This window comes from Myotis nattereri (genome assembly GCF_964212035.1).
Source record: "Myotis nattereri genome assembly, chromosome: 2".
In the NCBI taxonomy this organism is placed as follows: domain Eukaryota; kingdom Metazoa; phylum Chordata; class Mammalia; order Chiroptera; family Vespertilionidae; genus Myotis; species Myotis nattereri.
Genome location: NC_138076.1, coordinates 82,721,873 through 82,744,471, shown reverse-complemented (window position 1 = coordinate 82,744,471; position 22,599 = coordinate 82,721,873). Strand labels below are relative to the sequence as shown.

Sequence of the window (22,599 nt, the reverse complement as noted above, 5' to 3'; positions counted from 1 at the left end):
AGAGTAACCAATTTAGGGAGCTACATATAATTAATTGTCATTGGCATAGAGCTGAGGTTGCAAATGGAAGAGTGATACGAGATGAGGCTGATGAGTTAGGAAAGAGTCACATCTTCTGGACCTTGCTAATTAAGGAATTTGGATGCTATTCAGAAGAAGTGAGGAAGCCACTGAAAGTTTTTAAGCACATTTCCTCTTTTGCTAGCTTTGCATTCACTCTTTAAAGTTGTCTGTAAGTTGGGACCAAGGCAGAGAGAGACCAGGAAGCTGTTGTAATAGTTCAGGTGAAAGTCATGAAGGATCTAAACAAGGCAGTGCCAGTGGGGACAGAGTAGAAAGGATACATGACAGGGCTGTTTAGGAGGTAGAGGCAGTGGAACTTTGTGTGAGATGAAAGACAAAGATTCTCCCCCCAGAAGCACATGGTCTGGTGGAAAAGTTAAAAAATAAAGAGAAAGCTATTTTAAATTGTGCCCATGACTAGAAGAACACAGTGTAGGAGAAGGAGAGTGATAGCAGATGAGACTGAGACTGAATCAATAAGTTAAGGAGTGACCTTTGATTCTAAGGTATTCGGAGTCTTTTAAGGAATTTTGAAGAGAGAAGTGACATGATTTTGAACAACAAAGTGACATTCAGTACAGGCATACTTCGGAGATATTGTGGGTTTGGTTCCAAACCACCGCAATAAAGTATATACCAATAAAGCAAGTCATAGTCCTTTTGCTGATGGAGAGTTTTACCTTCAATTTGTAAAAAGTGCAAAATCTGTGAAGTGTGATTAAGTGAAATGAAAAAAAAAAAAATGAGCTATGCTTGTACTATAGAGAGCATGTTGGCTCAAGGAGAGACTTAAGTTAGAGAAGCCAAAATGGCTTATAAAAATCTAGGCCAGAGATCATAAAAACCTGAAGGAAAACTGTGGGAATAAAAAGGAAAGGATAGATATACTTGACGTTTTGGTGGCCCAATAGCTTAGACTTGGTATTTTTATTTATTTATTTATTTATTTATTTATTTATTTATTTATTTTTTAATATATTTTATTGAGTTTTTACAGAGAGGAAGGGAGAGAGATAGAGAGTTAGAAACATCGATGAGAGAGAAACATCGATCAGCTGCCTCCTGCACATCTCCTACTGGGGATGTGCCCGCAACCCAGGTACATGCCCCTGACTGGAATCGAACCTGGGACCTTTCAGTCCGCAGGCCGACGCTCTATCCACTGAGCCAAACCAGTTTTGGCTAGACTTGGTATTTAATTGACTCTTGATAAGGGAGGAGCCAGGTGGTGGAAAATGATACTATTAATCAGGATAAAAGATACAGGATAAAGAATGACTTTGAGAAGAAAGTAATGAGCCAACTTTTGGATATATTGAGTTTGAGGAGACTGGGAAATAACCTAGTAGTTCAGTAGTTACTCAGAAGTACAGGGCTAGAGTTGAGGAAAAAAGTCTTGCTGTTGAAGATCAGTGTAGAGTTGGGAGTTGAAGCCATGGGATGGATGAGAAAGGAGTTAGGAGAGTAGGGTCTGAAGTAGCTCTTCAGTTACTGGAGTGGGGCTCCCTAACTCTGCACATGGCCCTTTCTTGGTCCTCAAGTGGATGCCATGTTAGAATAGACACAATCTCCTGTGCCCTATCCTGTCACCCCCCTCATCCCAAGAAAGCATGTAAAAAGATGGAGAGAGAACAGATGAAGGAACATAGGGAAAATTTAAGGAATTACTACAAGAAGAGCCAATTCAGAAGACTATGGATAGGAATTTTAGAGAGATAGGAAGTAATCTGTAGAGACAGAACTTGGAGAGGAGACTTCTAAGGAATTGTCTGTGGTAGTAAGGGGGCCAAGAGGTTACGAGAAGAATAATGTAGGCAGTGACCTGAGCCTTAGCTAATATTTGATTTGAATAATCTAGTTAGATGTAATGAAGCGTGAAGTAGAAGGACATAAGAAAAAATAGACTATAGATATAGCTTGGGTTATTTTTCATTTACTTACATTGCCTTTTTACCTGGCTATACAGGTGCTCATTCCAATATTTCTATCTATTTATGCAGATTAGCCCATTTATTTCTGGGAGAATTTAATGTTATCTGGAAGTTGATATTAAATTTTCATCTTAGTCAGAAGGAAGAGGTCTCCAGACCACATTATAACTAGAACCAGATTAAGAGTGTTCTAGGACTCCTTTGGAACTAAGGTAACCATATACCTTGGTTTGCATGTTGTCCCAGCATAAATATTGATAATGTCTCTTTTTATTCTTAAAAGTGATCCAGGAGGGACAATACATTGACATAACCCTACTCCAAGCCTTCTTAAAATTCTAGCTCCATGGTATATCTGAAAGCATTTTAAAAAATAAAAACCTCCAAGGTAAACATTAAGGAATACTCATCTGTTCTTGAAGAAGGGAAAAAATTTTCTCAATTTTCTCTTGAAGAAAGAAACTCTGAAAGAAAATGTTGCTTAATTTGACAAGTAAAAGGAAAATGTTCTAAATATCAAAAAATACATAAACCACATTGGGAAAAAAAAAAAAGCAAGTGACAATCTAGAAAAATATCTGCAGGATATATTAGATACAAAATGAGGAGCCAATTTAAGCAAAAGAGAGAGTCTTAATCAGATTTTAATACTGAAACAATCAGATTCCTTTCTTATCAATTTCATGGCTTCAGTTACCAACTCTACTCTGCTTTTCTTACAACTAGGGAATTCAGTAATTTCAGTACTTATCAGACCTGTATTGTTTTAATACAGAAAACCAGGAGAAAGTATGGATATTAATTGTTCTGGGATAGTTCTCCCCTCCACCCCCACCTTCTGAGCCTTTGTAACCTACTAATAGTTGTCCTATTTTTTGAGATACAAAAGAGCAATGGGATTTCCTTTGTGGCTATTGTGAACCACTTTAATTTTGTTCTTTTATTATTTTGTGTCTTAATTTACATTAAAAATGTGGAAGGTAAATTATATATTTTTAATTCTAAAGCTATTACATCCTTTGAAGGTAATTGTTAAGGATAAATAAGTGTAAAATCTTCCATGGAAATCGCCAATTATTTTATTTTATTTTTTAAATTTGTTTATTGATTAAGGCAGCGGTTCTCAACCTATTGGTCGCGACCCCTTTGGCGGTCGAACGACCCTTTCACAGGGGTCGCCTAAGACCATCTTGCATATCAGATATTTATGATTCATAACAGTAGCAACATTACAGTTATGAAGTAGCAACAAAAATAATTTTATGGTTGGGTCACAACATGAGGAATTGTATTTAAAGGGCCAGAAGGTTGAGAACCACTGGATTAAGGTATTACATATGTGTCCTTATCCTCCCATTATCCCTCCCATCCCCCCCACTCAAGCCCTCACCCCCCTGTTGTCTGTGTCCATTGGTTAGGCTTATATGCATGCATACAAGTCCTTTGGTTGATCTCTCCCCCTTACCCCTCCCCTCCCCTACCTTCCTCTAAAGTTTGACCGTCTGATCGATGTTCCCCCAATTATTTTCGAAAGCTTTTGTATATTTATATAAGCAAGTGTTAATTTAAATACTATATTATAAACCAAGTCTACATTATTTGATAGCTGAAAAATATATTTGAAATATTGGTGAGTGGCTTAGTTTTGCTCAGGTGTACTATTTCAGGTTTTTAGTATCAGTGACCTAATTGGTTATATAACTGACTTATAACCACAGCATTAATTTTTGTGTTTTTTTTTTAATCAAATTGTTTTGGTATTATCTATTATGATACATGTTTTCCTTTCCATTGAAGACATCACTATAGTTAACTCTTATTTTACCTTGATTGTGCAAAACACAATTAACCTTGTGTTTTCTTTTTCTCTAGCATATGATAGTGATGGAAGATATGCTCAAAGACTTTCTTCTTGGAGAACATCTGTTATTGGTTGGTAACCAGGTAAGTTACGGTTATGGCTGGAACTCAAGGTACTAATGAATAAGTGATAGTAACAGTATAAAAGCAGTAAGCTTTTTGTTTTTGTTGGAATAAGTTTTTAGAAATGATTCTTTTTTTTCTTACCTAAATGACTAGTTTAATTAAATGATGAAGGTCTTCTACCTTCTAAATTTTAGAGTCACCTCAGGGTTTAAATCACCCCCCATTTAATCACCCACCAAGTCCTGTCTATTGTACCTCATAAATATCTACTAGCCCATCTCACCATCACCTAGCACCTGGATTATAGCTATAGTTTTCTAATATAGTTCCACCCAGAACTTAGTCCCACTTTGATCTACTCTCTCCTCTGCAGCCAGATTGATACTTGTAAAACTAAAATCTGATTCAGTCTCTCTTTTTTGTTTAAATTGGCTCTGCACTGCCCTTAGGAATAGTCTTCAGTATGGCTTTCAGTGTCCTGCAGGATCTAGGCCAGTGATGGAGAACCTTTTGAGCTCGGCATGTCAGCATTTTGAAAAATCCTAACTTAACTCTGGTGCCGTGTCACATGTAGAAATTTTTTGATATTTGCAACCATAGTAAAACAAAGATTTATATTTTTGGTATTTATTTTATATATTTAAATGCCATTTAACAAAGAAAAATCAACCAAAAAAATGAGTTTGCGTGTCACCTCTAACACGCGTGTCATAGGTTCGCCATCACTGACTAGGCTCTGCCACCTTTCTACTCATAAGGCTTGACTCCCTCCTTTCAGGCACTCTATTAGCCAGAGCCTGCAGTTTCTTATCTGGGCTCTAGTCTTCGGTGCATGCTCTGCTCTGCATGGAGCACTCCCAGCCCTCTTCCCAGCCCCCTCCCCCTAACTCCAAGGAGGTTTTAGCTAGTCCCTGACTGAGTTAGGTTTCCCCTGCTTCTCTGTGTCTTTCTATCTCCCTGTCATCACACTAGTCATATGTACTGTATTTGTGTGTACAATGATGTCTTTCCACCTTGTCTATATGCTCCTCAAGGGCAGCTACCACACTTCCCTTGCTCATCTCTATATCCTCAGTTTCTAGCAAAGTACCTGCTATATAGTAGATATTCAATATGTGTTTCTGGAGGGAATGGATGAATATTTTATATTTAGGAGGGTTCTGATAATTTTCCTTAATTGAATTGTCAGACTCACAGTAAACAGCACCTTTGGTTTTTTTAAATTGATTTTGACTTAAGGATAACAAGTTTTCAGGAGTTTGGTCTTTATTTTTCCTTTTTTTAACTTATAAAAATAAAACATAGTCCTTATTTAGTTCCTCAGACATACCATTTTAAAGTGCTGACTTTTCTTTTTACAAGAAGTGGGCCAATTGAGTGGTTTACTGGTTGAGTGCACAGGCTTGGCAGTTAACTGGTTAGAGGTCCAATAGCAATACTTTCACAGAGAGCTGTAACTCTGGGCACATTGCTCATTTTACTGAGGCTGAGTTTCCTTAAATCTAACCTGTAGCACTTTATTGGGTTAATGTAGACATCATATGAGGTAAATCTGTGTATCACTGTACTATTAAAAAGGACTTTAATATTCTCTTGTTTCATTTTTTTCTAAATGATTAAAAGGAAAGTGATAAATTATTCATGGTATTTTTTTACTATTTGAAAAGTTCTACCTACTCTTATATACTGAAAAATCATTTTTCCTGATGAGTTTATATATCACAATAGGAGGAAGATGATCAGTTAATAGTCCAGTATTCAGTCCTTGATATTTCTGAAGCCCAAGGAGTCAGGAGATTCTAAGAGAAATTGACTAAATGTTTTATTTTGTAAATTTGCAACATTTTAATGAAGAAAAACAAGTTTGATAGAATCTAGGAGGTGTCCACTTAATAGTTAAGTGGCCCATTCAACTGGACATGGTAACATACTGAGAGTATCAGAGACTGGCAGCATTATCACTAGGAAAGAATAATGCAATACTAATTATTTTTAAATTTCTAGTAATAATTAAGTGCTAATTAGTATTTAGCTAATTAAATGAGGTCTAACTTTGTGCATGCTTACATATACCAGGTCAAGGAGTGAAAATTGGACCAAAGTGGTGGGTTAAAACTACTTAATAGAACTTTTTGAGTACTTTAGCCAATTTCACTTCCTCTCAAACTTGTTTTCAAAAGCTAATGTTAGTGTTAAGATCTCAGAAAGATTATAGACTCTTTCCCCCCAGCTTTATTAAAGTGTAATTGACAAAATTACAATATTTTTAAAGTGTGCAGTGTGGTGATTGGGTATATGTATACATTATTAATAATTACTGCTTCCATTAACTACTTCTATTTGGTATGTATGTGGGAGGATGAAGTTACCTGTAATATTCGTTGGCAAATTCATAGCAAGTACCCCACACAGAGATGTACTTTGCTAAGGACTGGTATGGAGTTACCAGTATGTGTTCTCTTTTCCTGCTTTTCTCCTTCCAGATTTCTTTTTCGGGAACATGTACTTTTGCAGTCATAGTAACTCAGGTCCTTCATCAGCAGCTTTGAAAAAAATTATTTTCTTTATCAGTGGTATTTCAGTATCTCTCTATTTTATGCACCTTCTCACCTTCACTCTTATTTCCATCTTGTGAAACAAAACAAAAAGAAAAAGGCAAGTGAAGGTGCAGTTGATAGGTAAGTTGAGGGCTGCTGCCTCTCAACTCTCATGGGGTAGTGTCACTGGTGTTTTCACTGAAATGCAAAGTGACAGCCATCTGGGAAAATGCCTATTTTAATCACATGATTTATTTTGAATATAAGTAAACCATTTGTAGCAGTTGATCTGGTTCCTTTCTTTCTCTTCGTCTTTCTAAAACATTATATGATAATTACTCAAAAAAAAAACCCCAACTCAATTAGAAGTGAAGCTTTGAATTAAATATTAACAGAGAAGCCAGCAGTGGGTTAGTATAATTATACAATGAAGTGTTAATGAGCGTTCTCTTAATACAAACTGTCTATAGATAGATACAGTCTACCCGGCCTTCTGTCTGCAAAGTAGAAACTGGCTAAAGTCCATGAACGAAACTTTTCAACAGTTGAAGCTGTAAATTTAGAGATGTTTTGAAAGATTGCTCTTTACCAGAGGAAATTACAATGAGGAAATTGAATAGACGTAAGAAAGTGTGTTGATTTTGAGAAATCTCAAGGTTTATCATCTTTATTAAGCCTAATCCCACCTTTTCTTCCCTTATAATTCTCTCAAGATTAGACAAGATTTTATAACTATTCTATTGGTAAGCTAACAATTCCATAAACATCCCTTATGGCAAAACAAAGTGACCCTCATCTTTTGGTGAAATAAAATTGATTTTGACTTTATTGGACAATCAGCAATTAGTTCTCATCCACATTGTTTGTAGATTTTTTTAAAGTGGTGACAGGTATGTAGATGACCAATTTATAAAGTTTGTTTGATGAGTCTTCATCCTCATACAATTTCTGGACCAACTATCAAAATATGATATGGGACATGCCTATTCCTTTGGCCCAGACAGCCCTGTTGAGCCTGGTGTCAATGCCTGGTGTCAGTGTATACATATGGAGTTCCCCTATCCTTCATGGCAAATCTCCAAGTCTCTGTGAGTGCCCTACAGGCATGCTTCTTGAAGCCCACTCCATGATGGGCTTGTGAATGTTGATTGTGTATTCTGTGGTCACTACCTCCTTAATGGCAGAACAGCCCCTTCTTCTTGCCACCCTTCTTTGTGGGAGCAATTAGTCTGGACCCAAGTTGGAATGAAAGCCAAATTGATTTTTTTCTCCTTCTAATTTTCTTTGTGGGATTTTAGGGCACAGTACGTGTACTTTTCAGTAAGTGAGGCAGAATTGCTGCCGGTTAGCCAAAGTGATATGGTGCCTGGAAATTGCACGTTTGATGGTCCCTTAGCATATAATGCCGCATATTGTAGAACCACTTTTGTATGCTGTTATATGCAGTATCTTCTACTTACTATGATTATAACATGGCATGTACCTTTCATGCATTTACAAGTTTCATACTGGCTTTTTAAAAAAATCATAGCATGACTATTTATTTCAGCTTTACTGAGAGGGTAAAAGGAGAAATGCCTGTGAATTTTCTGTCAGTGGTACTTCTGTCCCAACTCTATTTAAGATTAATCCTCCTTCCCTCCTTCCACATCTTTTCTTTTGATTTGTAGAGCTATATTCTATTTTATATACACAACTAGAGGCTTGGTGCACGGATTCATGTACATTGAAAGGAAATTAATTAGAAGGTGGCTAGCGTGGCGGGACTGGGTGAGATGGACCAGACACACCCTGGAGACAACCTCCCTCGGTCCCTCCCCAGACAGCTGCACCTGGGGAGTGACCAGGGTCCTTCTGGCAGGTGGGGTCCCTTAGCCTGGCCTGTGGGGATCTGCCAAAACCAGCAGTCTGACATTCCCAGAGGGGCCCCCCCTGGAGTGCGAGAGGGCACTCTGCAAAGTTGTAACTCAGCAGCTCCTACATTGAGCATCTGGCCTCTGGTGGTCAGTGCACATCATACCTACCAGCCAGTTGGCTAGTTGGCCAGTTGGCCAGTCACTTAGCCTTTTATATATAGATACTTATTGTGAATATTTTGGGTTATACAGTCAGCCTATAGTTGGTCAGTCACTTAGCCTTTTATATATATTGATACTCATTGTGAATATTTTGGGTTATACAATCAGCCTATAGCAGCATTTTTTTGATGTTGTTTAAAAACTTCGTAAGAATAACTTTTTTTTAAATTAAATCTTTATTGTTCAGATTATTACAGTTGTTCCTCTTTTCCCCCCATAACTCCCCTCCACCCGGTTCCCACCACACCCTCCGCTCTCACCACCCACCCCCTCCCCACCACTGTCCTCATCCATAGGTGCAGGATTTTTGTTCAGTCTTTTCCCGCATCCCCCAAACCCCTTTCTCCCCAAGAATAGTCAGTCCACTCCCTTTCTATGCCCCTGATTCTATGATAATCACCAGTTTATTCTATTCATCAGATTATTTATTCACTTGATTTTTAGATTCACTTGTTGATAGATGTGTATTTGTTGTTCATAATTTGTATCATTACTTTTTTCTTCTTCCTCCTCTTCTTAAAGGATACCTTTCAGCATTTCATATAATACTGGTTTAGTGGTGATGAATTCCTTTAGCTTTTTCTTATCTGTGAAGCTCTTTATCTGACCTTCAATTCTGAATGATAGCTTTGCTGACTAAAGTAGTCTTGGTTGTAGGTTCTTGGTATTTATCACTTTGAATATTTCTTGCCACTCCCTTCTTGCCTGCAAAGTTTCTGTTGAGAAATCAGCTGACAGTCATATGGGTACTCCCTTGTAGGTAACTAACTGTCTTTCTCTTGCTGCTTTTAAGATTCTCTCTTTGTCTTTTTGCTCTTGGCATTTTAATTATGATGTGTCTTGGTGTGGTCTTCTTTGGATTCCTTTTGTTTGGGGTTCTCTGTGCTTCCTGGACTTGTAAGTCTATTTCTTTCACCAGGTAGGAGAAGTTTTCTGTCATTATTTCTTCAAATAGGTTTTCAATATCTTGCTCTCTCTCTTCTTCTGGCACTCCTATAATTCGGATGTTGGTATGCTTGAAGCTGTCCCAGAGGTTCCTTACACTATCTTTGTATTTTTGGATTCTTTTTTCATTTTGCTTCTCTGGTTGGGTGTTTTTTGCTTCTTCGTATTTCAAATCATTGACTTGATTCTTGTGATCCTCTAGTCTGCTGTTGGGAGTCTGTATAATATTCTTTATTTTAGTCAGTGTATGCTTAATTTCTAGTTGGTTCTTTATCACAACCTCGAGGGTCTCATTAGATTTCTTGAGGGTCTCATTAAGTTTATCGGCGGTTTCTAGAAAATTCTTGAAAAACCTTAAAAGTGTGGTTTTGAACTCTATGTCCAGTAGTTTGCTTTCCTTCATTTCTGTCATTTGTGTCATGTTTCTTTGTCTCCGCATTTGTTTATGCTTCGCTGTGTTGGTAGATTGGCTTTCTGTGCTAGGTGTCCTACAGGGCCCAGTGGCTCAGCCTCCCCAATTACCTGAGGTAGACACTCTTGTTGCACCCCCTTGTGGGTTTTGTGCACAGTCTTGTTGTAGGTAACACTGGGAGGGATTGACCTCCAGGCCAATTGGCTGTGAGAATCAGGTGTGTCTGCAGTGGGAGAACTTCTGTGCTGGAGCCACCCCTCCAGGGCAGGACTTGCTTCAATGGGGCTTTGATGCTCACTGAGTCTGCCCCTGAGTGTGTCCTTTATGGATCCTAGGAGCTGCAATCTGGATGGTCCCACTCTGACCACCGGGCACACTGGCTCCTGGATCTCTAAGGAGGTGCTACTCTATCCTGCAGGAGCCAGCTGTGACACAATGCAAGTTGCCCTGGGGCCTTGGGCCAGCTGCAGTTTGTTAGGTAATTATCAGATTGCAAAGGGCCAGGCCTTTCATATGCAAAAGCATCCGTGGGCTTGGGTGGGGCAGGGTTCCAGGGGATCAACAGGGCGGAGCGAGCAGTTATGGCTGCCCAAAGTCCTGCCCTCAGAGACCCTGCTTCTCAGTGTCCGGGCAATCGCTGCAAGCACCCCCGAGAGAAAGCTGCCCTCGAGTTCCGACGGTGCCAGACAGTCCAGTTTCTGCTGTATGAGTCTGGGTCCCCAGAAACTTGCCTGGAACTGGAGCTCAGAGCTTGAGACTCCCTCCCGATTGAAAAAGACAACCATGTCCTCAGCCGCCAGCCCTCTCTGCATGCGCCTCTGTACCTCTGTATTTCACTTCCGCACAGCACCTCCTCTGAGTCTCGGTATGCTTTTCTCTTTCCTTCTAGTTGTAGAATTTCCACTCAGCCAGCTTTCCTGTGGTTCTGGATGATGTCCGTTCCGTCTTTTTGTTGTATTTTTTAAGTGGTTGTGCAAGGCAGCAATCTCTGGTGTTTACCTATGCCGCCATCTTGGCTTCTCCCAAGAATAACTTTTGTTTTTGTGAAGAAACTTGAGCTTTGAGAGGCAGTTGCATTTTATCAAATATTTGAAGGAAAAATATTTTATCAATATAGTGTTCTAAAACATTCAGGTACCCCTTACATAAGAATTATTTTTAAAATATGCAGTATTTTGATTTAAGAAATGAAAATTTAATCATCTACAGATAGTGATTTTTTCTTGTTTCTTTTTTTTTCTTTATTGGTTAAGGTATTACATATGTGTCCTTATCCCCCCATTGCTCCCCAACCCCCCAACTCATGCCCTCACCCCCCTGGTGTCTGTGTGCATTGGTTAAGCTTATATGCATGCATATAAGTCCTTTGGTTGATCTCTTCCCCTTACCCCCACCTTCCCCTACCTTCCCTCTGAGGTTTGATGGTCTGATCTATGATTCTTTATCTCTGGATCTGTTTTTGTTAATCAGTTTATGTTGTTCATTATATTCCACAAAGGAGTGAGATCATGTGATATTTATCTTACTCTGACTGGCTTATTTCACTTAGCATAATGCTCTCCAGTTCCATCCATGCTGTTGCAAATGGTAACAATTCCTTTTTTTTTTTTTTTACCATAGCGTAGTATTTCATTGTGTAAATGTATCACTGTTTTTTATCCACTCATCTGCTGATGGGCACTTAGGCTGTTTCCAAATCTTAGGTATGGTGAATTGTGCTGCTATGAACATAGGGGTGCATATATCCTTTCTGATTGGTGTTTCTAGTTTCTTTGGATATATTCCTAGGAGTGGGATCACTGGGTCAAATGGAAGTTCCATTATTAGTTTTTTGAGGAAGCTCCATACTGTTCTCTACAGTTTTTCTTGTTTCTGATGTTAGGCAAAATTGCAAAACAAGTCATCAAAATGTAATTTATATTTAATGAGCTACAGTTAACAATTTGCAGTCACTTCTACTTGAATATAGTCCAATTATTTGTCAGGTTTATTAACTTCTTAAACATTTTTAAGCCAGTCTTTTTATCATTTTACCAAATAATAGCAATCGGTGAAATTTTTATATGTAAGCTCTTGTAATCCACAGAGCATAGGTTTTGCCCTTACCAGAATTCTAATATATTATGCCTTACTTATCAGGTAAAAAGTTAGCTCTGGCTGATTCTCATACAGGATGCCCTCTCTCTCTTTGACTATCATGTGCTTCATGTTTTCACAGTACTGATACTTTAGGAAATTTTTTTAATTCATGGTAATTTCTGATCAGCAGTGAGATAAATTTTAGAAAGCATCTCTTAATTTTATTTTCCTGCTTAAAGTTGAAAGTGGTCCTGCCTTTCCTATCAGATAAAGTCTCTTTCTTAGGGAGATACTCAGAATGTCCTATTACCTGGCTCCAAACTACTTTTATAATTCTAGTTCTTCCAAAGTAGAGTTTCTTTCCCTCCCTGGGTATACCATGACCTTTTGCTCCCCCAGCCATTTTTCGTACTGTTTGCTTCTTACAGTGCTCCTTCCACTCGTCTTTGCCTATGAAAATCCTACCAGTTTTCAAGAACTCAGATGATTTTTTTCTCTATGAAGGCTTTTTTTAGTCTCTTCCAAATAGAAATAATCTTGTCTTCCTCTGGACTTTTACAGTATTTCATCATTATTTTGAATTAATTTTTTTTAAAGCGTGATAAGTTTTTATTTCTTCTATAATTGAATTTTAAGTTTCTTTTGAGCAAGTATTAAAAATGCTAATATTTGTATGTTTTACAATTTCCAATGTACTTTTTTGATCATCTCATTTAGTTCTGCAACCCTTTGAGATATATATTTTTATTTTCCACATTTTACAGATAAGCAGTCTGAAGTTCAAACAGGTATAAATATTTGCTCAAGATCACATAGGTAGTTAATGACAATTAGGACTTAGACCTTCAAAGCGCATGCTTTTGTTTTTTATCGGATCATGCTAATTCTTATTCTAGTTGTAACAACAGTTATAACAATAACAGTAATAATATTTAGTAGCAAACTTATGTTCAGTACTTTACATATAGAGTACAGGGCATTTAAAAAAATTTTAATATGGAAAATTTCAAATATATTCTACAAAAAGTTGAGTAATGAACTCCCTTGTACCCGTCACAACAATTATCAACATTTTGTCCATCTTGTTTTATCTGTTCCCCCAACACTTTTTAAAAATGTCATATTTTTTGTTTTTAATCCTCACCTGAGGATATTTTTTCCATTGACTTTTAGAGAGAGTAAAGGGGAGGGAGGGAAGAGAGAGAGAGAGACAGACAGACAGACAGACAGACATCTATGTGAGAAAGACACATCGATTGATTGCCTCCTGCAGGCACCTGATTGGGGCCGGGATGAAACCTGCACCTAAGGTACATGCCCTTGACCAGGAGTCAAACCCATGACCCTTTGGTCTGCCAGCCAATGCTTGAATCACTGAGCCAAACCAGTCAGGGCTAAATATATCACCTTTTAATACATCTTTTACATAATGCATTTTTGTTATAATAGGAAATGTCTCAGAATTTCTCTCTAGTATAATCACAGGTCTATTATTGTACCTAATAATTAATACCCAAATGAAACTTGGTCATTGCATTTAATTAATGTGCCTCCCAAGTCCCTTTGAAAGAGAAAAGATATACAATCCTGTTCTCATTATCTAGAGATACATTGGCCAATTTTCATGAATACAAATATTTTATTCAGAATTATACCAATATTGATAAACTTCAAATGAAGAAATATATTCTAGAATAAATTTCATTAAGCCAATTTAAGTTCTTGATTAATTTACACAATGAAATTAAAATGTATTATTTTTTCCCAAACTAGAAATAATTGCTTTATTTTCTAATTTTTATAGCTTTTGATTTAGAACTCTTTTATACACTATGAAAATCAGTAAGCATATATTTAGTGCCAATGAAGTAGGACTCCATGCACATTATTACTATAATTCTATATCATGTAACTATATAACTCTATATAATTCTTTATATCTCATTTCATCTATTAATATAGGTTTATTATGACCAGGAACTTAGTTTTTCTTCTGGTACAGGCTCAGTAAATGTTTGTTCAATTATTTAATACTGAGATACTGTGAATATTTTATTGCCAAAATTAAAGAATGTGTGAATTTTACTAATTAATGATTTGAACTGAGCCGTAGCAGATTGCTGTGGTACAACATCAGAAATATACCATGTTGCTATGCCAGTATAATTGTCTAATATGTATGAAGGGGCTGAACAGTTTGTTCTGAAATTTTCTTGCCTGTGTCCCAGCTGGTAGTGGCAGCAGGGAATTTGATAACTAAGTGGCCTGTACTTGTAGCTCCAGCAACCTGGTAATCCCAAAGCTATGAAATACTTGGTTTCATCAAATATAATGACACTCATCTTTATTTATATTATACTAGAGGCCCGGTGCACAAAAATTTGTGCACTGGGGGGGGGGGGGGTCCCTCAGCTCAGCCTGTGCCCTCTCACAGTCTGGGACCCCTCGGGGGATGAACACCTGCTGGCTTAGGCCTACTCCCCGGGGGGTTGGGCCTAAGCTGGCAGTCAGACATCCCTCTGGCAGCCCAGGAGCCCTCGGGGGATGTCCACTTGCCAGCGGGGAGCAGGCCTAAGCTGCAGTCGGACATCCTTAGTGCTGCTGAGGAGGAGGGAGAGGCTCCCACCACCACCACTGTACTGACAGCCATCAGCCTGGCTTGTGGCTGAGCAGAGCTCCCCCTGTGGAGTGCACTGACCACCAGAGGGCAGCTCCTGCATTGAGCATCTGCCCCCTGGTGGTCAGTGTGTGTCATAGTGACCAGTCATTCCCAGTTGTTCTGCTGTTAGGGTCAATTTGCATATTACCCTTGTATTATATAGGATAGAGGCCTGGTGCACAGGTGGGGGCCAGCTGGTTTGCCCTGAAGGGTGTCCCAGGTCAGGGTGGGGGTCCCGCTGGGGTGCCTGGCCAGCCTGGGTGAGGGGCTGATGGCTGTTTGCCGGCTGGCCACACCCCCTTCAGGGTGGGGGTCCCCACTGGGGTGCCTGGCCAGCCTGGATGAGGGGCTGATGGCTGTTTGAAGGCTGGTCAAGCCCCTCTCCCCCAGTGGGGACACTCACCCCATGGAGGTTTGGCCAGCCTGGGTGAGGGGCTGAGGGCTGTTTGCAGGCTGGCCACACCCCCTTTAGGGTGGGGGGTCCCCACTGGGATGCCTGGCCAGTCTGGGTGAGGGGCTGAGGTCTGTTTTCAGGCTGGTCAAGCCCCCCGGTGACAGAAGCTCCCAGCCTCTCCTTTTTTTATTTTTTTGTTATTCTGGGATTTATTTACCTTCTATAATTGAAACTTTGTAGCCTTGAGAGGAGCTCAGAGCCGGCCAGGGCAGGCAGGAGGGAAGCTTAGCTTCCTCCATTGCCAGGGGCAACCCACGCCTCCTGCTCACTCCAGCTCAGTGGCCACAGCCGGCTGAAAGCAGGTATCTGGGGTTTATTTATATTCTATAATTGAAACTTTGTTGCTTTGAGTGGAGCTCAGAGCCACCATGGCAGGCGGGAAGCTTTGCTTCCTCCATCATTGGGGCAACCAAGCCTCCTGCTTGCTCCAGCTCCATGGCTGCCAGCTGCCATTTTGGTTTGGCTAATTTGCATATAGCTGCTCTGATTGGCTGGTGGGCGTGGCTTAAGGTGTAGCAAAGGTACTGTCAATTTGCATGTTTGTCTTTTATTAGTGTAGATTATTATATGTCCCTTCTCAATCCCCTTGCTTAGTGAATTTGCCTGAATTACAATCTGAAAATTCTTTGCCATTCTGCCATGTTGTTCTCTCTACCAATTAGTTTGTCCACCCAGTGTTTCTTAGTGAATATTTTTCTTGGATTTATTTGGAATTTGTATTTTGTTTTTGTAGACACACTGATCTCCCCGACCCCCAATATCTGTCATGGCTGTTTTGTTCATACCTAATGACCAAACTACTCAAAAGTATATCTTTGTCATTTATAGCAATGTGGTATTTTAAAGGGAAATTGCAGGAATGTGGATTTTATTATTTCTGCTTGAAAAGGAGGTTATAACTTTGATAGGAAGCTTTTATGTGTGTGTTTTATTTATTTTTTATTTATTTTTTATTTTTTTTTTTTTTATTTATTATATGTGTGTTTTAGAGCCATGAAAAAATAGCAGTGTGATTGAAATGTGTCTTCTAGTTTGACTTCTGGGCACTGTTTGTTGGCTCTGTTTTTGAAGAAACCCATTTATGCAAATGTTTCGGATCCTTTACTATTCAGTTTTATTATTTTTTTTTTCCTGATTATGTAAGTAATGCATGTTTACTGAGAATTTGGAAAATAAATTTCCATTGATCATATATCAGGGATATCTTATTTATAGGATTAAATAAATATATTAGAATCAGATAATATTTAGAGATCAGGTTGTCTAGGCCCTCTTTATTTAAGTGAGCAAATCTGGGCTCAGATAGTAGTAGAAACTCCACCTGAGAGAAAGTAAGCAGGGGCCGAGTTTCTTAATAGTATAGTAAGTATATTTTCAGGCTAGTTTTAAGCAAAGTTGGAAAATTCAACATTTGATGGGAATTTTAAGCTTAAAGAAAAGCTGCTGCAATTTATTTCTCGTGATTTTACTGTAATATTAGCTTTCTTTTTTTACTTTTGATTGCAGTTGGTATTTGTTAATGTCATTTATATAGTAGCTTTTCTAAAAAGGAAAAATGCAGAAACATCTCAAAATATTATACAAACTGATATAACTCTATGAAAGCTACATTAAAGAATTAGGGGAGGAACTCCCATTTGACCCAGTAATCCCACTTCTAGGAATATATCTCAAGAAACTAGAAACACCAATCAGAAAGGATATATGCACCCCTATGTTCATAGCAGCACAATTCACCATACCTAAGATTTGGAAACAGCCTAAGTGCCCATCAGCAGATAAGTGGATTAAAAAACAGTGGTACATCTACACAATGGAATACTACCCTGCAGTAAAAAAGGAGTTCTTACAATTTGCAACAGCATAGGTGGAACTGGAGAGCATTATGCTAAGCAAAATAAGCCAGTCAGAGAAAGATAAATATCACATGATCTCATTCACTTATGGATTGTAATGAACAACATAAACTGATTAACAAAAACAGATCCAGAGACAGAGAATCATAGATCAGACGGTCAAACCTCAAAGGGATGGTAGGGGAGGGTGGGGGTAAGGGAGAGATCAATCAAAGGACGTGTATGCATGCATATAAGCCTACCCAATGGACACAGACACCAGGGGGGTGAGGAGATGAGGGGTGGAGGATAATGGGGGGATAAGGACACATATGTAATGCCTTAATAAAGAAATTTAAAAAATAAAAGTTCCCTCAAAAAAAAAAAAAAAGGCGGGGGTGGGAGTGGGTACTGGAAGAAAGGCCCAAAGCTATGGCATTTCAGAGACATGAGGGAAAGCTGAATACTGGCCATGGAATTAGAGTCCATTTAAAATATTACTCTCCAGGAAAAGATTCAGCTTGACTTCCTCATCGTTCCCCTCCTAAACCTTAGTTACCATGCAGGGAGTTCCCGGACTTGTGTTTTAAGCTGTTTTTATAGCCTTGGACTGACTGATTTTTGACTCTATGACATCAGTTCAGTGCAGCTATCTCCTGACATTCTGTTTGGCAAGATGGGGAAACAGAAAATAGCCCAGTTGTTGAGTCAGAATGTATTTGCCTTCAAAATCCTATTGTGTATAAGGTTCTTAACTGCTTAGAATTTAAATTTCCTTCTCTCCAAAATAGGTACATTATTTCCCACTCACATGACTGGCGTGAGGATTCAAGTAATTAAGCACTGAAAGGGTGTGTATGCAGAAAGCAAAGGGCTCCGTAAATGTCAGTTTCCTTTTTGTTTGATAAAAGGGAGCAGAACTGCCCTGGAAGAGGTTACTGGCCCCTGTAATAAGAGCAAATTGCATGACTTCCATTTCCTTTTCTTCCTTTCCTCAAATTGTAATAGTTATTACCTATTAAAATTTATATGTGAGTCACCAGTGGTAGGAACATGAATAGGGGGACTGTCCTGGCCTCAAGGAGTGCGTCTTCTTGCTGAGACACTTGACACATTGCTAGCGTACAGTGTGGTGAGTGCTCTAAGAGATGGTGGTTTAGGAACCCAAAGGAGGGAACTATCCTGGTCTTCAGGTTTGAAGGAGAGAAGACAAAGCAAGAATTGGGCAAAGCTTCAGAGAAGCAGGGACATTTCACTAGAACACCAAGGGGTGAGTGGAAGATAACAGATACATGGGGAAGGATGGGCTCTTCTAGTCAGAACAGACAGTGTGAACAAAGACAGTTGGCTGATTAGGAACATGTTTGAGAGCCTTGCAGTGGGCCGACACAGCAAGCTTGCAAGTTTTTCTTCTTTGGTGGCAATCCTTCAACTTGTAAGTCCCAGGACTTAAAATTCCATCCCTAGACTCATTTGCTCTCCCCGCTTTCCATTCCTCTTTGGCCCTTTTCTTCTACTCTACTCCTTGCACTTTCCCCCTCTTGACAGGATGTGGATAGAGTTTTCCAAGTTTTGCATTTTCTTCTTGTCCAGGAAGACAAATGCATAAGCCCTTTCGTCAAAAGGATTTTACTGCTAATCTCTCTGAGGAAACAGGGTGACTAAAATAGTAAGCCTGAGCATGTCATAAGAGTCCCAGACTTCCAAGTCTTTGAAGTCATGGTCCTTGAACATTTCTCTCAGAAACTGAAAGCACATTTATTTCCAGTCCTCAGTGTGATTTTCGCCTGTGGGGCTTACCATATTCCCTGTTTCTCCTAACCCTGCACTTAAAGGCCATCTGACTCCTACCTCTGTGATACTCCTTTTTTCCAGTCCGTTGTTATGAGGAACACAAAAGACTAACCAGTAATTGATAAGTGCCATTGTCATGAGACAATTTCTACCTTTGAGGATCTCTCATCATATGGGTTCCTTTTCCCTTTTAATTTTTCACTCTCTTAAATTGTCTTCAAAATGAGTAAATAATGATGTTAAAGCTATTTCGTGCTAATTTTTATTAAAGGATACAGATTGTATATACAGAATAAGGACTAGTAAGCACACATAAATATGCACAGCAACAAAAAAAATGGTGGCAGATTTGTTTTAGCAGTTGCACATTGGGAAGTGCTTTGTTTTCTCAATTTCCCAGTGAGAAGAATGAGTACATACAGCGTTTAAAATGGGAAGATAAGATACTATGTATGTATTTATTCAATTAAAGTAATCCTGAGGGTTTTCTGTTTTAGGTTAAAACTATGATTGGAAAGCGTAGATTGCTATGATGTTTGATTTTGCTTAGGATATTTACACGAAGTTTTTCCGAGGTTATGCTTTTAGCATTTACTTAAAGGGACTATAAGAGCTTTAAAAGTTTAGTCAGAAATGACCTGATGAGGTCTTTGTTTTAGAAAAATTAATTGCTACAATACTTTTCCCTTATCTGTCTAATTTCTGTTCTTGCTACCATACTTTTTCGTTATCTAACTTTTTTAAAGGTTGGATTCCTAGATGTTGGGAAAGAGATAATTCAAGGCCCAGGTTACCAAAACCAATTACAGATTGAAAGAAATATAATCCACAATGTTGAAACTAAAAGCATGAGCCACAGAATGAGACAGGCCTGAATTTGAATCCCAGCTCCATGATGATTAGCTGTGTAGCCATGAACATGTTGCTTAACTTTTCTGAGCTTTGGTTTCTTGATTTGTGAGGTTGGAATAATCATAATATCTACCTCATGGAATTGTTATGATGATTAAATGAAATAACATATGAAAATAATTAACATAGAGCCTTGCACAGTATAAGAAATCAATGTATTATTTATTGCTATAACCTATAGAACTCAGCTTTTTAAATCCACTTCTATTCTTTCCACATAAATCAATTGTTAAAATATTTACATCTCATTTATGGAGTATTCCACCTCTATGTGAAAACTATTTATTTATTGTTATTTTAAAATTAAATTTATTGGGATGACATCTACACTAATAAAAGAGAAACATGTAAATTGGTGTCACTCTGCTACACCCACCAGCCAATCAGTAACTATGCAAATTAACCCAACAAAGATGGTGGTTAATTTGCATATGCAGGCACAGAGTGAATACTGAAGGCTCCAGCTAGAGTGAAGACTGAGACTGAAGCCAAGCCTCGCTGCGCTGGAGGGGAAAAGCCTAGTCTCAAGGCTTGGCTTCTCCACTGCGGCCGGACCAAAGGCCTGGGTCCCGGGTGCCGGAGGAAAACCGGTGCCGGCAGCCAGGGGAAGGGTGGCCTGTTGTGTGAATCTTTGTGCAGTGGGCTTCTAGTTGGTTAATAAGGTTATATAGGTTTCAAGTGTACAATTCTATGATACATCATCTTTATGTTGCATTGTGTGCCTACCACCAAAAGTTAAGTCTTCCTTCACCATATATTTGACCCCCTTTACCCTTAAAATGGGGAAATAGCATGGGAGTGGATTTCATTTTTAACTGTCTTCTGCAAAAGGATAGCAACTCTCAGCATTAGTAAGTGGTAAGGAAATGAGAGCGTTTGTAGGAAGAACACATATTGCTGAGACTTAGTAATAAACCCTGGTTATAATTTTAGGTTTCCAAAGTTTTAAAGAAGTAGAAAGAGGGATAAAAGGAAAAGTGAATGTTTGAGTATTACCTCTTCCTGCAACTGAAAACCATGCATCTGAAGAACTGATTGAAAGAAATCATTGTTTTTACACTTATTTGATCACCTTTAATGATATTCTTCAAATCTAAAATAGTTAATATTCTGCTGTAATGTTGACACTTCAGTATAAAATTACAGAAGAGAAAAAACAATATGTAGAAGGATAAAATTACTTATATATTTTTTAATGAGAAGAGTTTAGAAATAGTGTATTTAGAAGTAAATTAAGAAAAAAGCCTATGTCATAGAAGTTGTGTTGTGTAGGTTTGCTAGTTTCGTTTTCATTAACAGTAGGTAAAATAGGACAACTTTGAGGAAATAGGTTTTAGTAAAAAAAAAAAAAAAATTCTGGTTTGTTTTATCTCCATATAAAAACTTCTTCTTCCCCCTCCCCCACCCCCTCCCTCTCCTCCTCTTCCTCCTCCTCTGAAATGAGCTCGTCAGAGAAAGACAAGTGCCATATGATTTCACTCATATGTGGAATCTAATGAACAGAATAAACTAACAAGCAAAAGAAAGAGAGAGATTCATAGATAAGAGAGCAGGCTGACAACTGTCTGGGGCTGCATGGGTGGTAGTGGGGAGATTAAGAAAAAAAGAGAAAAAATCTCTTTTTAATGTTTTCTGTGTAATTACAGGGTGTAGGAAAAAACAAGATTGTTGACAGATTCCTTCATCTGCTCAATAGACCCCGAGAATATATCCAGCTGCACAGGTAAGAGGAAAAGCCACATACCTCTTAAGATCTGATTTAATCATTTAATTTTCCTCAGTACAACTTAAAAATACTTTTTTAAAGTCCAACTGTACTAGTATAAACCAGTTTCATTTCTGTTCCTCCTGCTATTATCTCTCCTTTCCTTAAAAGGTAATAAAACCAGGCAAAATTTATTTTTAAAGTGACTAATACTTTGTAAACATGAATTAATAGATATTTTGTGGACAGAGAGTAATGAACTTTATATTCTAGGAGCAGATTTCATCAACATAAAGGCTCTTAAATTAGAAGAAAAATATGTAGAGGCAAATCCCACTCTGACAGGAAGCTAACATAGCCCCCAAGGGAAACAATAAACTATGAATCCCAGGTATGAGATAAGGAACCAAAAAATATGGAAGAAATAAGTTAGTTTCTTTGCCTTCCTTGAAAACACTTTTTACCTAAATTTGTGTGGTCATAATGCTGTTTCAGGGATAGTTTTTAATCAAATAGATTTTCTAGACGTGAATTGGTTTTAGATTTATCAGTTAACCTATTCCAAATCTTTTAAAAATTAAATATAAGCACGTCAATAGAGGGGACTGAGGAGGGAGGGAGAGAGAGAAATTAAGGAATATACCAAGTAATAAGCAACTTAAAACTAGATTAAATTGTTATTGTTTTAAGCCCAGGAGATAAAAAAAACAAAAAAACAAAAAAACAAAAAACATTGTGTAGTGGAAAAAATATTGGATTGAATTATAAGAATTGTTTTCTTGTTTGGGTCCTTTCACTAAATAATTATGTGTTCTTAAAAGATAATTGTAGAAGAAAAGAAGGCAGAGTTAGTGGGCCAAAAGAGAAGAGAACCAAAGTAAAACAGAAGAATGGTCAAAACCTCCTTCTTGGGATTTGAAGGAGTAACTGGCACCAGACTAGTCCCACCACAGTAAGGTTCACAAGCACTGGGAAAAGAACAACCACCAGAGATAGCTGTGCACTGAACAACCACTAGAACTCCCGCATAGTCAGGGACTTAAGTAAATACTTCTGGTATTCACATTAAAAGCTACTCTACAGACACCCTTACAGAGTTTAAAAATAAGCCTTAAATAAATAAGGATGCTTTCTATTTAACATTATTTAGAAGTTTTTTTCATATAAAATGATTTTTGTATGAATTTTTCTCATACAAAATTAACTGCTTAGCTGAACAGATTTAACCTTGAGTGGAGAAAGACTATAAAATCCAGATATTCAACAACA

General features: G+C 38.2%; 1 protein-coding gene and 1 pseudogene across 2 annotated transcripts in view; one reads left to right on the top strand and one right to left on the bottom strand.

Moving 5' to 3' along the window:
• The window catches only part of VWA8 (von Willebrand factor A domain containing 8), a 392,708-nt gene that overhangs the window by 156,148 nt on the left and 213,961 nt on the right, over window positions 1-22,599 (top strand). Inside the window, exons 20-21 of the mRNA XM_081082746.1 lie at window positions 3,867-3,938; window positions 21,272-21,348. Coding sequence (XP_080938872.1) covers window positions 3,867-3,938; window positions 21,272-21,348 — 149 coding nt within the window. The remainder of the gene's footprint in view (window positions 1-3,866; window positions 3,939-21,271; window positions 21,349-22,599) is intronic.
• Window positions 7,301-14,313, bottom strand: LOC308511732 (large ribosomal subunit protein eL31-like; annotated as a pseudogene). The gene is made up of 2 exons: window positions 14,189-14,313; window positions 7,301-7,686 (listed from the first exon to the last, which is right to left on the bottom strand). The product of its transcript is annotated as a large ribosomal subunit protein eL31-like (transcript).